The following is a 13,664-nucleotide window of genomic DNA, read 5'->3' as shown; positions in this document are numbered from 1 at the left end:
CAGAGCCATCTTTTGTTTGAAAAGCAGGGGAAGAGTGAGTCACAGCAGGGATTGGACTCACATCTGTGCTCCAGAACCCTCAGGCAGATCCTGGATGCTGGGGATGAGGCATTGGAACCGATTTTGGAAAGCAGGCTCCGATACCAGCAATGCCACAGACAGGGAGAAACAGGGAACCAGCCTGGGAAAAGGGTTTGTGGTGAGGGGTGTGGAGAGTGCGTGGTTTTAATTCAGCACAGGGGTCAGGAATGCTCTTCAGCACAAGTCTGGCCTAGGGAAACCCTCCTAGGAAAGGAAGGACCCTTGCAGGGAGGGGAAACAGGTTCAGCCCAAGCTGAGGCCCAACAAATTAAAGAGGAACAAGGGGAGCGCCACCAACCATGGGATTGATCAGCCACCAAATCTGTGTGCAAGGAGCTGGTGCTGTGGAGGTGCTGGGAGGAAGCTCCACCAGCTGTGTGAGAGAGGAGCTCTCAGTGAGCAGAGAGCCCCTCAGGACTCTCAGTGAGCAGAGAGCCCCTCAGGATGAGGATATCTGCACTCTGAGTGGGCAGGGCTTTGGGACCCAGCTCTGGGATGTGCACAGGGAGAAGAGGCACCAGCCTGGCCCGGGAACTGCTGGGGTGAGGCCCGAATTCCTCCTGGTCTGGGCTAAACCCACCTCCAAGGTGCCTTCAGCAGCTGCTGGGGAAGGAGCTGCAGCTCCTCCTGCAGAAGACACCCACAGTCCTGTGGCATCACCCCCTCTCCTCAGGCAGTGGGAGAGGCTTTGGGAGCACGTTGGGATCTCTGTGGGGTGACTGAAAGCCTCCAAGCACTCAGGAATTTCTTACCTACATCTCCCCATCTTTGCTCCTGCCCTTTGCTGCCTGAGCCAGCCCTTCCTCAGGGATCTGCAGCAGCAAAGCCCACACTGAATTACGGAGGTTTGAGCATCAGAAGACTCCCAGGAGAGACCTCATGGAGGCCAGGATAATCTCCCAAGTTCTCAGTCCCTGCCCAGTCATCCCACATCCCAGGAAAAACCTGAGCCATGCCCCGGCCACCGTGGAGACAAGAACAAGACCATGCTCAAAATTAATATATATTTTTATTGAATAGTTGCTCTAAGTGGGCTTGTGAAGCCACCCATAGAATCACTTCTTTCACCTCAGCAGTGGTTCTGTAACAGTTATCAGCTTTGCAAGAGAAGAAAACCAAACAGAAGAGGGTGCAGTAAAATAAATAGGGTTTTTTTTCTTATCTTTAAAATAAACTTTTCAAATAAATACTTTGGTTTTTAATTTTTTTCCCCTTAAAAGGTACAAGAGTATTGTCAAAAAAAACAGCCATCAGGTTATAAACATATATTATACCTTAAAGAAAGGAACTGGAATGGAGAGAGCTGGGGGGGGTCTTTACAGGCTGGACAGAAGGGTTTTGTACCCGGAAACTCAGGATGGGAGCCTTGGGATCCTGGGCCTGTCCTGTGGAGTCCAGGGGGATTTTCCAAGGAGAGCTTTGGGCTGAGGACACCAGGGGAGGAGGAGGATGAGGAGCTGCTGCCCAGGAGAGCATCCCAATGGAAAGGGGGAAAGGGGCAAGGTGGGGACAGGCCAAGCTTGGGACTTGTGGTGACCTTGGCACAGAGATGTGGGACCTCCTCTCCCAGGCCCAGCCCTGGGGTGGGATTGGTCTTGCTTGTGATGAAGCCCTTTGGGCACTGGAGAAGGGGGACCCAGAGCCACCCTCACACATTCCCACTGTCCTGGGGGCCTGTGACCCCTTCCCATCATCCAAAACCCCTTGTGCCTGCAGTGCTCCTCCAAGGAACCCCGGATTGTGTCCTCAGGAGATACTTCTGCAGCATCACCCCAGGCAGGAGAACAGATCCCAGCTCCACTCCCAGTGTGACTCCAGGAGGGTTGGGGAGAGATTCTGGTGCTCACAGGGAAATACCCAAAGCCAACGGAGCCCACGAGGTCCCAGCTCAGGGTGGTTTGGGCCACCTGGCTCAGTGAGCATCCCATGGGCTCCACGGGTTCCTTGGAGGAGCCAAGCCTGAATTGGATCCTGTTAAAGACCAAAAGTGCGTTTTGGGGTGGGGGTCAGCCCTTATCACATCCCTGTCCCAAGCATTTGACCTCCCAGTGTCTGAGCACTCCCAGATTTCTCCAGCCTCTGAACAGCCCAGGAAAGAGTGACAGCAGCAGTGCTGGGAACAGGAGTTTAGGGCACAGTGGGCTCCTTGCCTCTGCCATTCCCACAGCAGCTCCCCTCAAACCCAGCTCATCCCTCTCTACCACACTTCAGAGCCGTTCCTAATCTCTGATTCCAGGCTTTGGCATCTTTTGGTCAATGGTTTGTCCTCCCTCCATCAGTGCTCACCCCTGGGGATGGGCAGGAGGGAACTCAGTGGGATTTCATGGGAATCTGTGAGTCACAAAGAGCTTCCCCCTGCTCTGTGAGGCACTGATGTTTCTCAAGGATGAGCGGACAGCAGCCCAAGGACCTCTTCGGCCCTTCCACCAGGAGTGGTGGGGGTGGGATGGGAGAGACACTCCAGCCTGGTCCCCACAACCCCTCCCCACCAATGCTGAGACTGATTTGCCAGTGAGGAAAAAGGAGGAGGACCAAGGGAGGCCTTGGAGGAAGAAAAAAACATCAGAGGTTCTTGAGTGGCTGGAGCTTTGGACTGCTGGGTGGGAAAAGGAGGCTCTGGATAGGGAGCCGAGCAGGGGGAGCTCAGGTCCTGCTCAGCAGCTCCTGCTTCCTGCTCCTTTGGCACCTGAATCTCTGTCCCTGCTCCAGTCTGCCCCCAGCCCTGCACGTTCCCTGGCAAAGGGAAGATGACAGCCCAGGAACGCTCCCTCCAATGCGGATCCATCCCCGTGGCAGAGCAGAGAGCTCCACGTGTGATGCTCCCAGAAGAAAACCAAAAAAGACACATCAGGACAGAGAGAAAGCCCAACTGCTGGGACAGGCCAGACAAACGCCCCGAGCAGATGGGATCTGACTCACAGAGGGTGGGGCAGGAAAGGGGCTCCCAACCCCAGCCAGAACTGGGGCCCTCTCTGCGGGCAAACCAAACAGCCTGGCAGCCGAGCTGGGGATGGGGCAGGATGGATCTGGTCAGAGGAGGTTGGGAAATGCTCGGGGAAAGAATCTGAGGCTGCCCACAGCCTTCCCCACCATGGATGAGCTCGGTGAACCGGAGCTTTGGGTGCTTCTCCTTGGAGAGCTTTTGGTGCTTCCCAACCTCTGCTGCCTGCTGAGAGCAAGGAGGGGAAATGTGCTGAGGACCCCCAGCTGGAGTGGGCAGCAGGAATTCCAGGTGAAGCCATCTGCCCGCATGAGCAGGGCACAGACCAACAGGCTGAACTCCTCGAGCCCCCTCAGGTCCTGGACGTGGCTTTCGTGTCTGCCCTTGGTGAAAGCAAAGCCCTGCTCTGGTCCCACAGCCTCGGGGCCAGCTGGGGCTCTCGTCCTCTCCATTTCCTAGAATCATGGAATCAATCCTGCTGGAAAAGCCCTCTAAGACCACAGAGTCCAAACGTTAAGCCAGCACTGCTGAGCCACCACTAAACCATGTCCACAGCTTTTAAATCCTTCCTCTTCTACATGTCCAGTATTTCATGAAACGATCCCCCAGATTTGTCATTTCATGGAGAGGAGACATTCCAGAGCCCTGGCCGTGCTCCTCAGCCCTCAGCAGGCTGTGGCACCATTCCCTGGTAGGAAGGGAGCTCCTGCACTGACCCAGAAAAAGCCCATTAGGTGGAGGCTCCTGGCAGTCCTGGCCTCCCCCCAGTTCCTGAAGGTAACTGTGCTGCTGCTGCCGTGCCAAGCAGAGCTGGCTCTGGGGAGCTGAGCCATGGGCAGCCTTCTCCTCATCCCCCAGCTCCAGCACCTGGGGGAGGTCACCCCGCGCTCGCATGACTTGGGAGCCCGTGAAAATGATGAAGCTTCACATGTTGAGTCATTCCACCATCAGGAGAGGAAGCAATGAATTGCAAAGATACAGAGGTGGTAACTAAATTTACAAGTGGGATCCGTTTAAAATGGAGGAGGAAAAAAAAATCAAAGTAGAGCAAGTTGGAAAATTCTGTTCATTAGTTTTCTTTAAAAAGTTTCAATGAACTGTTTCTCATTCTCATTCAAGGGAGACAGTTCCTCCAACCCACAGGGAAAAAGGGACCTTTTCTCCCTAAAAATGCTCTCTGGTTTTTATGAAGAAGGAGTTTAATCAGCACCAATAGAAGAGTGAACTGAGCCTTCCAAAGGAAGGAGACTCTGGGAGGAAGTGTCTCCCCACAACATCACTTGGAAGTAGGGAGCCAAGCAATTATTGGCATAAAGATAAATGTGTTTGCAATGCATTTTATATTTTGCTGCCACAGGAATGATCTTAGAGGAGTTCACACACCTACAGGGCATCCTCTGAGAAGCTCATGGCTTTAAAATCCAAATTATTCCAGAGTCCAGGCTGGCCTCAGGGATGGGCCATGCACAGATGGGGCTCTGTCCTCTCCTAATGCCAGGAGATCCCTCTGCATCCCAGAGCATCATCCTGAGATACCCACAGATCCTTCCACATTCCCCCTCGGGCTCTGGGTGAAATCAGGGAAAGGATTTCACTCATGTCCATAACATTCTCCAGGACAAACAATCCCCATGCCAGGGGGATGGGATTCATCCCCCCTTGCCCATGGAACCTGGAGTTCAACGTTTGGGTGCCACTTGAGTCAGGGGAGCAGGGCACAGCCAGCACAGGATTTAATGAATAATGCTTCCAAGTGGGATGAATCACTCCTGGAACCACTTTTCCCCACAACAGAGGGAGCTTGGATCCACCACGATTTTTAGAAAGCGAATGGATGGAAAGAGGAGTCCCACAATAAGATTCCACTCTGCCTCTCCTCTCAGCCAGCACTGAATCCCACCCTCCCTGCAAAGCAGACCCCCAGACAATCTGTACACCTCCATTTCCCCCACTCCCAACAACCTGGGAACAAATGGTCTGGGATTAGCAATAAACTGACTGGGAAATCATCTTTTCCAGCCTGTGCAAGTGCACCAGGAAGCCAAACCTTGTACCTGGCACCGTTCACAGCAGTATCATGAATATTATTAGTAATAGACCTACCCATCCTAACGTTATATTTATATCTACAAAAATAGATCCACAGAACTCTACGAAAGAGGCGGCTGGGAGGAGGCGACGGACGGGCCCTGGGAGCTGGGTCTTGGAGAAGCCAAGGGATGTGTTGCATATATTCCTCCAGGAGCACCATTCCCTCCTCTCGTGCTCACACACCGGGCAAGGGGCACGGGCAGGCAGAGCCGAGCTCCAGGATGCCATCCCGGCTCCAAACTCATCATCATCACCATCACCAAATGATGCCAGCGGGGTCACAAGCCACTAGCACGACACAGACATGGGGCTGAGCCCAGCACCACCAGGAGTCCCCCAGCCACAGCAGCCAGCTGGGGTTATTATCCTCCCAGCAGGAAACGCAGAGCCCTGACCCGGATTGCAGCGTCCGTCTGCTCTGCAGATGGCCCGGCCCCGGGGCTGGCTCCAGGGCTGGCTCCAGCCCCATTCCCGGCTGTCAGTGAGTGGCAGAACCCCCTCAGCAAGGCAAGGACTCAAGGAAACTCAGCAGGGAGGGAAGGTCGGGGTCCCCAGCTTCCACACCCCTCCTGCTCTCCGTGTCCTCCAGCCCAAGGCAAGGTGACAGAAGCCCCCGCTGGGGAGTCCCCGGAGTGGTGGCTGCTCACAGTTGGCTTTGCCATATTTTTTTTAAAGTGAATTCAGTGCTGGTGGAAGGTACCAGATCGGGGTTCAAGCACGGAGCTGGTGCCTGTGGCATCTGCTGGGTGGTGGGATGGAGCCAGGCGGCAGCTCCCACCTCAGGCAGCCCTCCAAGGCCTGGAGAAATGAATGGCAATTTCCAAGCAGCTCCTTGTTCTCAGCCAAATCCCAGAGGGGACCTTTCCCTTGCTGCAGTCGGGCAGGAGAGAGTGGGCTGGGCTGCCTCCGATAGCTCCTTCCCCTGCCAGAAGGTTTCTAAAGCTTCCCACACCTTCTCTTCCTCTTTGAGATAGAAAAACACGGTGCCACCTCATTTTGGAGCTCGCTCGCTTCTCCCAGCGGCTTCCAAGCCCAGAGAGAAGCCACTGCCACTGGTGAGACCCCTTGGCACCCCAGCCCCTTGGGAAAAGGGACCTGTGGCCACCTGAGGGGAGAAAGGCCACCCACAGAAAGTGCAGGAGAGGAAGAAAGAGTGAGAGGAGGGGTCTGGCTCCCGAGGGGCTCTGGCACAGGGACACACTGACCTGTCTCCTCCTCCACGGATAAGGACCACACTGTGGAGCAGCTCCTAAAACTTCGGAGAGCAGAAACCCAAGAGGCCTCAGGTACCCTCTGGGTCACCTTTCCCTGTTAGACATAGCCAGGGAGGGCACCCTCATCTTGCTCTGCCTCTCCTGTCCCTCTCCTGCATGTGCAAAACCACCGGCATCCCCCAGCTCAGTGCCAGCTCCCCTGGCATCCCAAAGCCTGGAGGGCCCCCAGGTCACCCGTCTCAATCCTGCAAGGTGATGGTGGGGAGGGGAGGGCACTGCAGAGCAGAGGGAGCCGAGGGAGGAGGGAGACAGAGGAGAGAAGAGGAGGAGGAGGGGGAGGAAGAGGAACAAAGCCCGCTTCTCCTCCTCGGGAGGGTCATACCGGCTTGTCCAGCGTTTTGGGGAAGGGCGTGCCGCTGGCCGAGGAGATCTTTCTGCAGACCGTGTTGGTGTGGCTCTGGCAGCGGCAGCCGGGGCGTTTCAGGCCGTCATAACCCCGCTGGCAAAGTTTGAGGCACCCCAGGGTGGGAAAGTAGCAGCAGAGGCAGGGCAAGAGGAGGGACAGGACGCTCATGGCAGCCCAGCGGGCGCAGCAGGAGCCCGGCCCGCAGGAGCAGGGGTCATCGGCGCAGGTGTCCTCGTCGTCGGTGGAGCAGTGGTAGAAGAGCCCCTTGACGCAGCAGAGGCAGGTCCCGTAGTCGAGGAGGCTCTCGGCGGAGCAGAGGCAGCGCTGGTTGCAGAGCCAGCAGGAGGGCAGGCTGCGGGCGGCCGTGCAGCGCGGGCAGCGGCAGCGCCCGCAGGCCTCGCACAGCAGCAGCAGGTGCCCGTGTGCCACCGGCTGCTCCGCGCCCTTCCGCGGGGACTCCTCCGCCTTCAGCTCAGCCCCGCGGGGCTGCGTCCGCACCAGCGAGTGCCCGGAGTGCGACGGGGTCAGGCTGCTCAGCAGGCGCTGCTCGGAGGCCGCGGTGCTCTGCGACACCGAGCTGGCCGTGCTCGAGTGGCTCAGGTGTGGCTGCAGAGGTGGCGCCTGGTGCTGCTGGCTGTGGCTGCGGTGCAGGTCCTGGAAGGTGGAAGAGGCCAGGCGGTCCTGGGACCACTCCTGCTTGTGCGGGGGCTGCGACAGCGAGGGGTTGGAGCGGGTTTGCTGGAAGCGCGCCGCCGGTCTCTCCACGTAGTTGTTGCTGGCACGGATGGAGCGGATTTGGTCGATGGACAGGACCTGCTGGAAGTCCTCGGCGGGTGGGTCCATGGTCTCGTCGCAGCTGAGTTCAGCCACGCTGGAAGAGAGCTGCATTTCCAGGAGCCAGGAGAGCCTGCGGCATCAGGGCACATCTAAAAATCCTAAAGGATGGGGCAGGAAGAGAGAAAATATCCCTGTTACGTCCATCCAAATCACTGAATCACAGACTGCTTTGGGACCTTAAAGCTTGTCTCATTCCAGCCCCCTGCCATGGGTAGGGACACCTTCCACTAGAGCAAAGCAGGACACAAAGGCTGGCTGGAGAACTCCAAATGAAAGGATTTCCAGCAATCAGACCCCGGAGTAGTTTTGTGCCTGGGAACACTCAGGCTGGACACATCCCAAGGGAAGGGCTGTTGGATCTGTCCCTCGACCCCGGCAGGCACAGCCTCTCTCAATGCTTTTGAGCCTCTCATGTCCTTCCAGAGGATTTCCCACCCCTCAGCAGCACCTCCTTGCCCTTCCCCAGGGACACGGGCTGGCCCTCTCTGGAGGAGGGGAAATGGGAAGCAGTGAGTGATCCAGAGGCACGACAGAGCTGGGAACGGCGGCTCCCTCAGAGCAGGGGCTCTCTCTGCTTTGGATGTTCCCAGCACACCCTGAGCAGCCTCCTGGTCCCATTCCCTGCACACACTGGGAGCACTGGGATGGGGAATCTGAACACAGATTCTCTAACTCTAAGCAGCAGCAGTGACAAATCAGAATCACTGAAGTTGGAAAAGCCCTCTAAGATCAGCAACTCCAACCATCAACCCAGCACCACCAGCACCACCACGTTCACCACTGAACCACGTCCTCAAGACACACATCCACACTTTTTTTAACACTTCCAGGGATGAAATTGCAACTAATGAGCCCTACATTTGGCTAAGGACAGGACTGTACCACAGACTGCAAGTCCAGGTGGACTGCAGTATCTCACTACCCCATCCCCAGCCCAGGAGCCAATTTGCCCCCATCAGGAGCATTGGGAAGGGCAGGTTTCCCTTCAAACGTGGCACGGACACGAGGGAAGGCAGCCTTGGCACAGGCAAGCCCTGTGGTGCCCCTCACACCAGCCTGCTGTGCCCTTTGCTGCTGTTTTCAGGACGTGGCCCTTCCCGGGTGGCAGTGCTGGCAGCAGAGCCTGCCCAGGAACATCAGCACCGCTGAGGGCCGTGGGACAGGGCACGGGGTGGAGTCCCATGTGCCACCACTCCCCTTCCTGGCACGCTTGACCCCATGGCAGCAGCTCCATCTCCAAACCCTCATCTCCAGACCTCACTGGGGAGAACCCTTGGTGGGGCTGGGAGAGGAGAGGAGAGGGAGCAGCAGGCACGGGAGCCACGGGACGGCTCTGGGCCCCGGGAGGGACAGAGACACAAAGCTCCTGCTCCAGCCACCTGCACACAGAGCTGCCCAGGAGTGCCCAGAGGATGGACATCACTCACTGCACACCAGAGCCCAGCCACGAGCTCCCCCCACCACTTCCAGCCCACATCTCCATGAGGGATACGTGCTTCCCGTGCACAGCCGGCTTCCCCAGGACAGAGAAGGCGGATCACAGGAGTGATCCCTCCGTGCCACGGGTGTTGTCGCCGTGCCCAGGCCCGCAGGAAGCCGTTCCAGGCTGGAGGAAGCTCCTCCAGCCGCTCGGCAGAACCGGGCAGCCGCCGCTTTCAAGTAGGTGAAGGGGCCACAGGTAGAATCTGCTCATGCAGCAGAGAGAGGCAGAGGGAAGATTGATTTTCATTAGCTAGGCTGACCTTGAGGAGCAGGGAAAAGCAAAGGCAACTTACTTTGACTGTTCAAGCAAGATCTCGTCTCTCCCATCCCCCTCTCTGGAAAGAAAAGGCAACTGATCTGCTCAGATTTGGGGTTTTCCCTCCTCCATGCAATTTCCCATGTGGGAAGATGCAGACAGTGAGGAGTCGCTCACCCAAGACACCCACAGGTGATTTGGGGACCCTTTCCTTTCACAACAGTGCCAAGGGGAATTAGGAGGGCACAGCTGACCCGGGGAAGGTTTGTGAGGTAGGAACAGGCCAGAGGCAAAGCTCTCGTGGCTGTCACCTGCTGCCACCGAGCTCCTCACCTGGGAGGGTCTGCCTGAAGCACAGGCTGAGGACGTGGAGCCTCAGCACCCCCTGAAGAGGGAGGGCCCATCTCAGCCTGCTGCTGGGACTGTGCAGAGGGGAGAAGGGAGCAGCCTCGGTGCATTCCCACATCCCTCATGACCCAGATCCTGTCGGGACGGGATCATTCAGGGAACGATGCTGGTTCCACCTGGGAGCAGCTGCTCACACCTGGGTGTCCATCCCCACTCACCTGGGCTCAGTACTTACTCATTCAGACTTGGCCAGTGAGATGACCCCTGTGAGGGTCCTGGGGGGCTCGAACCATGGAGAGCACCAAAGGGAGAGACCCTACAAAGGGTCCTGCAGCCACAGAGCCAACGGGGCTCACAGATGAAGGGCTGGCCCAACACAGGAAACCCAAATCCTCTGAACACCTGGAGCTCAAGAGGCTTGAGGAGACCCCTGAGCCAGGCTGGGGTGGGAGGGACAACATGAGGAGGAACCAAGCCCAGGGGACACAGGCAGAGAGGAGCTGGCCATCGGCTGTGCCAGACACTCCAGATCTGGGGGCAGGGCTCAGACACAGCATCTTGAGAAAGATGGATCTTGGGAGCCCCCGCAGCACTGGACCACGTCCCAAATGCCCCCAGAGCCGTGATTCCAAGGTGCAGGGATCAGACAAGGACCTAGACTCACTGGCTGGGGGGGATGTAAACGTCCCTGTGGGAACCAAGGGGAGCTGAAGAGAACATCTGTAGGTCCTGCAGAGGGACTGAATGACCTGAGTTTGGACCCCGCTTCTTCCTCCTCCCGCACCCTGGAATAGCCCAGTGCCCCCCACTCCCTCCCAGCCCCCCGTGCTCCAGCCTGATTCCAGGGCTGCAATCAGTCCATATCCCAGCCCCACTGAGCTGAGCATCCCCAGCGCTCTGCTGCACCTCTCCCTGCCTACCTGCCCGCCTGGGGGGGCTGGGGCAGCGTCCCCTCAGCCTCCTCCTCTTCCTCACACCCTGCCTGCCAGGCGGGCAATGCCAGCCCCGGAAACCGGGCCAGCTTTATGGCCACCACCAGCCTCAAACATATAAAGTTCGTGCGATAATGGGCCAGAGGAGGGATCGTAAAAGCAAATGATTTACAGGCTGGAGGTGGCTGCGAGCCGGGGGCAAGTGGCTCAGGGCGCCAGGTGGGAGACAAGGGACCCCCTCGCCTTGTCGGGGTGCTGCGGCGCGGAGCGGGATGCTGGGGGGAGGCTGAGCCCCCGGACCCACTCAGCGCGCAGCCCACGCGGGGCTCGCAGCCGGCGCGGTCCCGCAGCCCCTCCACGCACACGCAGCCCCCGTGTCCCCGGGATTCCCGGCCACCGCCGCGCCCGCAGCCCGCTCGTGTGCGAGACAGCTCACAGGACAACCCACGCGTGACTCGGACCCACACGCGGCCCCAGCACCCCACGCGTGTGCAGGACCCCAGCCCCCACCGCACGGCACCGCAGCTTCCTCGCACAAGCCCGTGCGCATCCAGGGATCCGCGTCCCTTCAGGAACGGCCCACGAGTGCCCGGGACCCCCGCCCGCCGCCTTCCGCCGCCGTCCCGCAGCCCACGCGTGTCCGCGCCGGGCGGACTCACCCCGCAGCCGCCGCCGGTCCATCCGCCCGCGGAGCCCGAGCGCGGCGGGGGCAGCCCCGGGGCGGGCGGCGGGGCAGCCCCGGCCCCGCACCGAGCCCCGAGCCCCGCGCCGCGGGCAGCGGGAGCGGCGGGGGGGCCCCGCGCTCGGTGGGAACGGGAGGCTGGGCGGAGGGAGGAGGAGGAGGAGGAGGAGGAGGAGGAGGGATGGAGGGAGGAGGGAGGGACCTGGCGCTGCCCGGGAGCATCGCGCTCCCCCTCGCTCTGCGCTGCCTTCCCGGAGCTCTTAACGCTTTACCCAAGTGGCGTCATCCCGCTGAAATGGACTCGGCCCATTAGCGGCTCCGCAGAGCCCCGCAGCGCTCCCCAGGCGCCGCTGCCGCCCAGCCCCGCCGCGGGATGCTCAGCCGCTATTTAAACGTTTCCGTCTGCCCCGGGCTCCGTGTCCCTGCCTGCGCTCCCGGGGCGGCCCTCCCGCACCCCACCCCGGGCCGGTGTTCCCCTGAGCCCACCGGGACAGCCCCACCGGGGACACAGCAGAGACACGGGATGGGTCGGGGTCAGTGTGACACCGTGGGCAGATCCTGTCGGGTTGGGCTGCAAAGGGGCCGGCGGCGACTCGGGATCCATCACCTCGGGTTTGATCCATAAATCGCCGTGAAACGGGCTCAGTTACCTCATAGAATCATGGAAAAGGTGGGAAAAGACCTCTAAGGTCAGCGAGTCCAACCTTCTCCCAGCTCACCTCTTCCCAGGTGCCATCCACCTCCAACACTTCCCAAAACTCCGAACCCACACCTGAATTAGCTCCTGCAGAGACACGCTCGGCAGAGAGGCTGGAAAGCAGCTTTTCCATACTGAGACCCACACAACCCACCCACACACATCCCACTCTCCCAGGAACAAAAAGCTTGGAGTCAAGGTCCAAGCAGGACCTGGATCTTCCATCCCAGAGGTTTTCCCAAGTCTCTGCATGCTCTGTCCTTCCTCCTTTCCTGTCTGTGCCTCAGGAGCACCAGGGGTCCCTGTGACACCTCTCAGCCCCATTTATAGTAAAGTAGACCTGGCTTGACAGTCCCAAAGACACAAGGTCACCCTGATGACACTGGATGTCACTTGTGGACCCCAGCAGAGCCCCCCACCCCCTCCATTCCCCTTGACAGTTCCAGGGTGGTCACTCCTTCTTTCTGGGAGTGCTCACCAGGTGAGCAAAGCGACAGCCCCAGCTCGGGGAGGGCTCAGAATCTGTCTAAGACACATCAAGATGAACCCACCGAGCCCTCAGCCCCCCCAGCCAGGTGCCCAGCAGTGTGGAACCCCCTCAGGGTGGGCAGGTCCCCAGGCTGGATGGCAAACCCAGGGTCTGGGTGTGTGAGAGCAGGATGGGGACAGGCGAAAAGAAGGACATGGAATAAGAGTGATAAATCCAGCTCTGCTGCTTGTGGCTGTAACAGATGGGGACAAACTGGGATGGTCCCACAGACCTCAGGGGCTCCCTGCCAGCTGATGCCAGCAGAAGCACTGGAATCCCCCCAGCTGGGGGCAGTGACTCCATTCTCCCACACGGTGCCCAGCTGAGCCTTTGCAGTCTCATTTTTAGGCATTTCTAGGCTGAGGGTTTCTCCATCTCCATGGGATCCCACCAGGGACGCTCCTCCAGGAGTTTCTCCAAGAAGAACGAGTCCCTGACAACATCCCTCAGCCTCGGCTCCAGCTCAGAGCCTTCGGGCTGAATCCCTCTTCGCTCCCACCGGCCCCTCCTCTTCTCCCCATCGCTCTCAGGCTTTAAAAGCACAGAAAGGATCCGAGTTGCCCAATTCCCAACCAACAGGCTGAGAGCACCTGACTCCCGGCAGCACGTGTGATGTCCTCCCTTCCTCCCAGCCCAAATCTCTCACTCCCACCTTGAGGTGCCGGTGATTCAGGCTTCCCTCGCAGGCTCACAGCATCCCAGCGCAGCCTGCGTCGTGCTCAGTCGGCGCCGCTTTATTCCTCACTGGCTGCCGAGGGAGGGCCAAAAAGGCATGAATGCAGAGCTCCCGGGAGGAGTGGGAGGGTGGGAAGCGCAGGGAGAATAGCAGCCTCCCTCCCGGTGAGTTATTGACCACAGCACCGCTGGAGAGGAGGGCTGGGAACCTGAGTGCGTGTGCAAAGCAGGAAAGTTTAGAGCCTCCCCCAAAGGAAGGGTCTGGGATGGAGCCCTCCCCTCCTTAGGAGAGGTTTTGGCTGATGGGAGAGAGATGTGGTTCTTCCTGATGAGCCAAGGTGCAAGACTTCTGCAGGTTTCTGGCCACCTCTCCCTGTGTGAGGTGTGTGGGAGCAGGGGCTGAGCACCTTCCCACAGCCCCCACTGTGCCCCACATCCCACACAGCCCCTGCCTGCACCCCACCCCAGCTGGATTGCTCCCACTCCTCATCCC

At 59.1% G+C, this 13,664-nt stretch overlaps 1 protein-coding gene across 3 annotated transcripts; it reads right to left on the bottom strand.

Annotated features, from left to right (window-relative positions):
- Positions 1–1,071: 1,071 nt before the first annotated feature.
- Positions 1,072–13,343, bottom strand: SPRY3 (sprouty RTK signaling antagonist 3). Of its 3 annotated transcripts, none has more exons than XM_030272810.4 (2): positions 13,149–13,343; positions 1,072–7,668 (listed from the first exon to the last, which is right to left on the bottom strand). In XM_030272810.4, exon 2 carries the CDS (start codon positions 7,619–7,621, stop codon positions 6,704–6,706), a length of 918 nt encoding a protein of 305 aa, XP_030128670.4. In that variant the 5' UTR covers positions 7,622–7,668; positions 13,149–13,343; the 3' UTR covers positions 1,072–6,703. The 3 variants fall into 3 exon arrangements, with proteins under 3 accessions (XP_030128670.4, XP_072785326.1, XP_030128669.4); XM_072929225.1 differs by lacking the exon at positions 13,149–13,343 and adding an exon at positions 11,543–11,971; XM_030272809.4 differs by lacking the exon at positions 13,149–13,343 and adding an exon at positions 11,248–11,508.
- Positions 13,344–13,664: the final 321 nt, after the last annotated feature.

Source organism: Taeniopygia guttata, chromosome 4A (genome assembly GCF_048771995.1).
Source record: "Taeniopygia guttata chromosome 4A, bTaeGut7.mat, whole genome shotgun sequence".
Taxonomy (NCBI): Eukaryota; Metazoa; Chordata; class Aves; order Passeriformes; family Estrildidae; genus Taeniopygia; species Taeniopygia guttata.
Note: the sequence above shows the minus strand (reverse complement) of the source record. Positions and strands in the feature narration are given on the sequence as shown.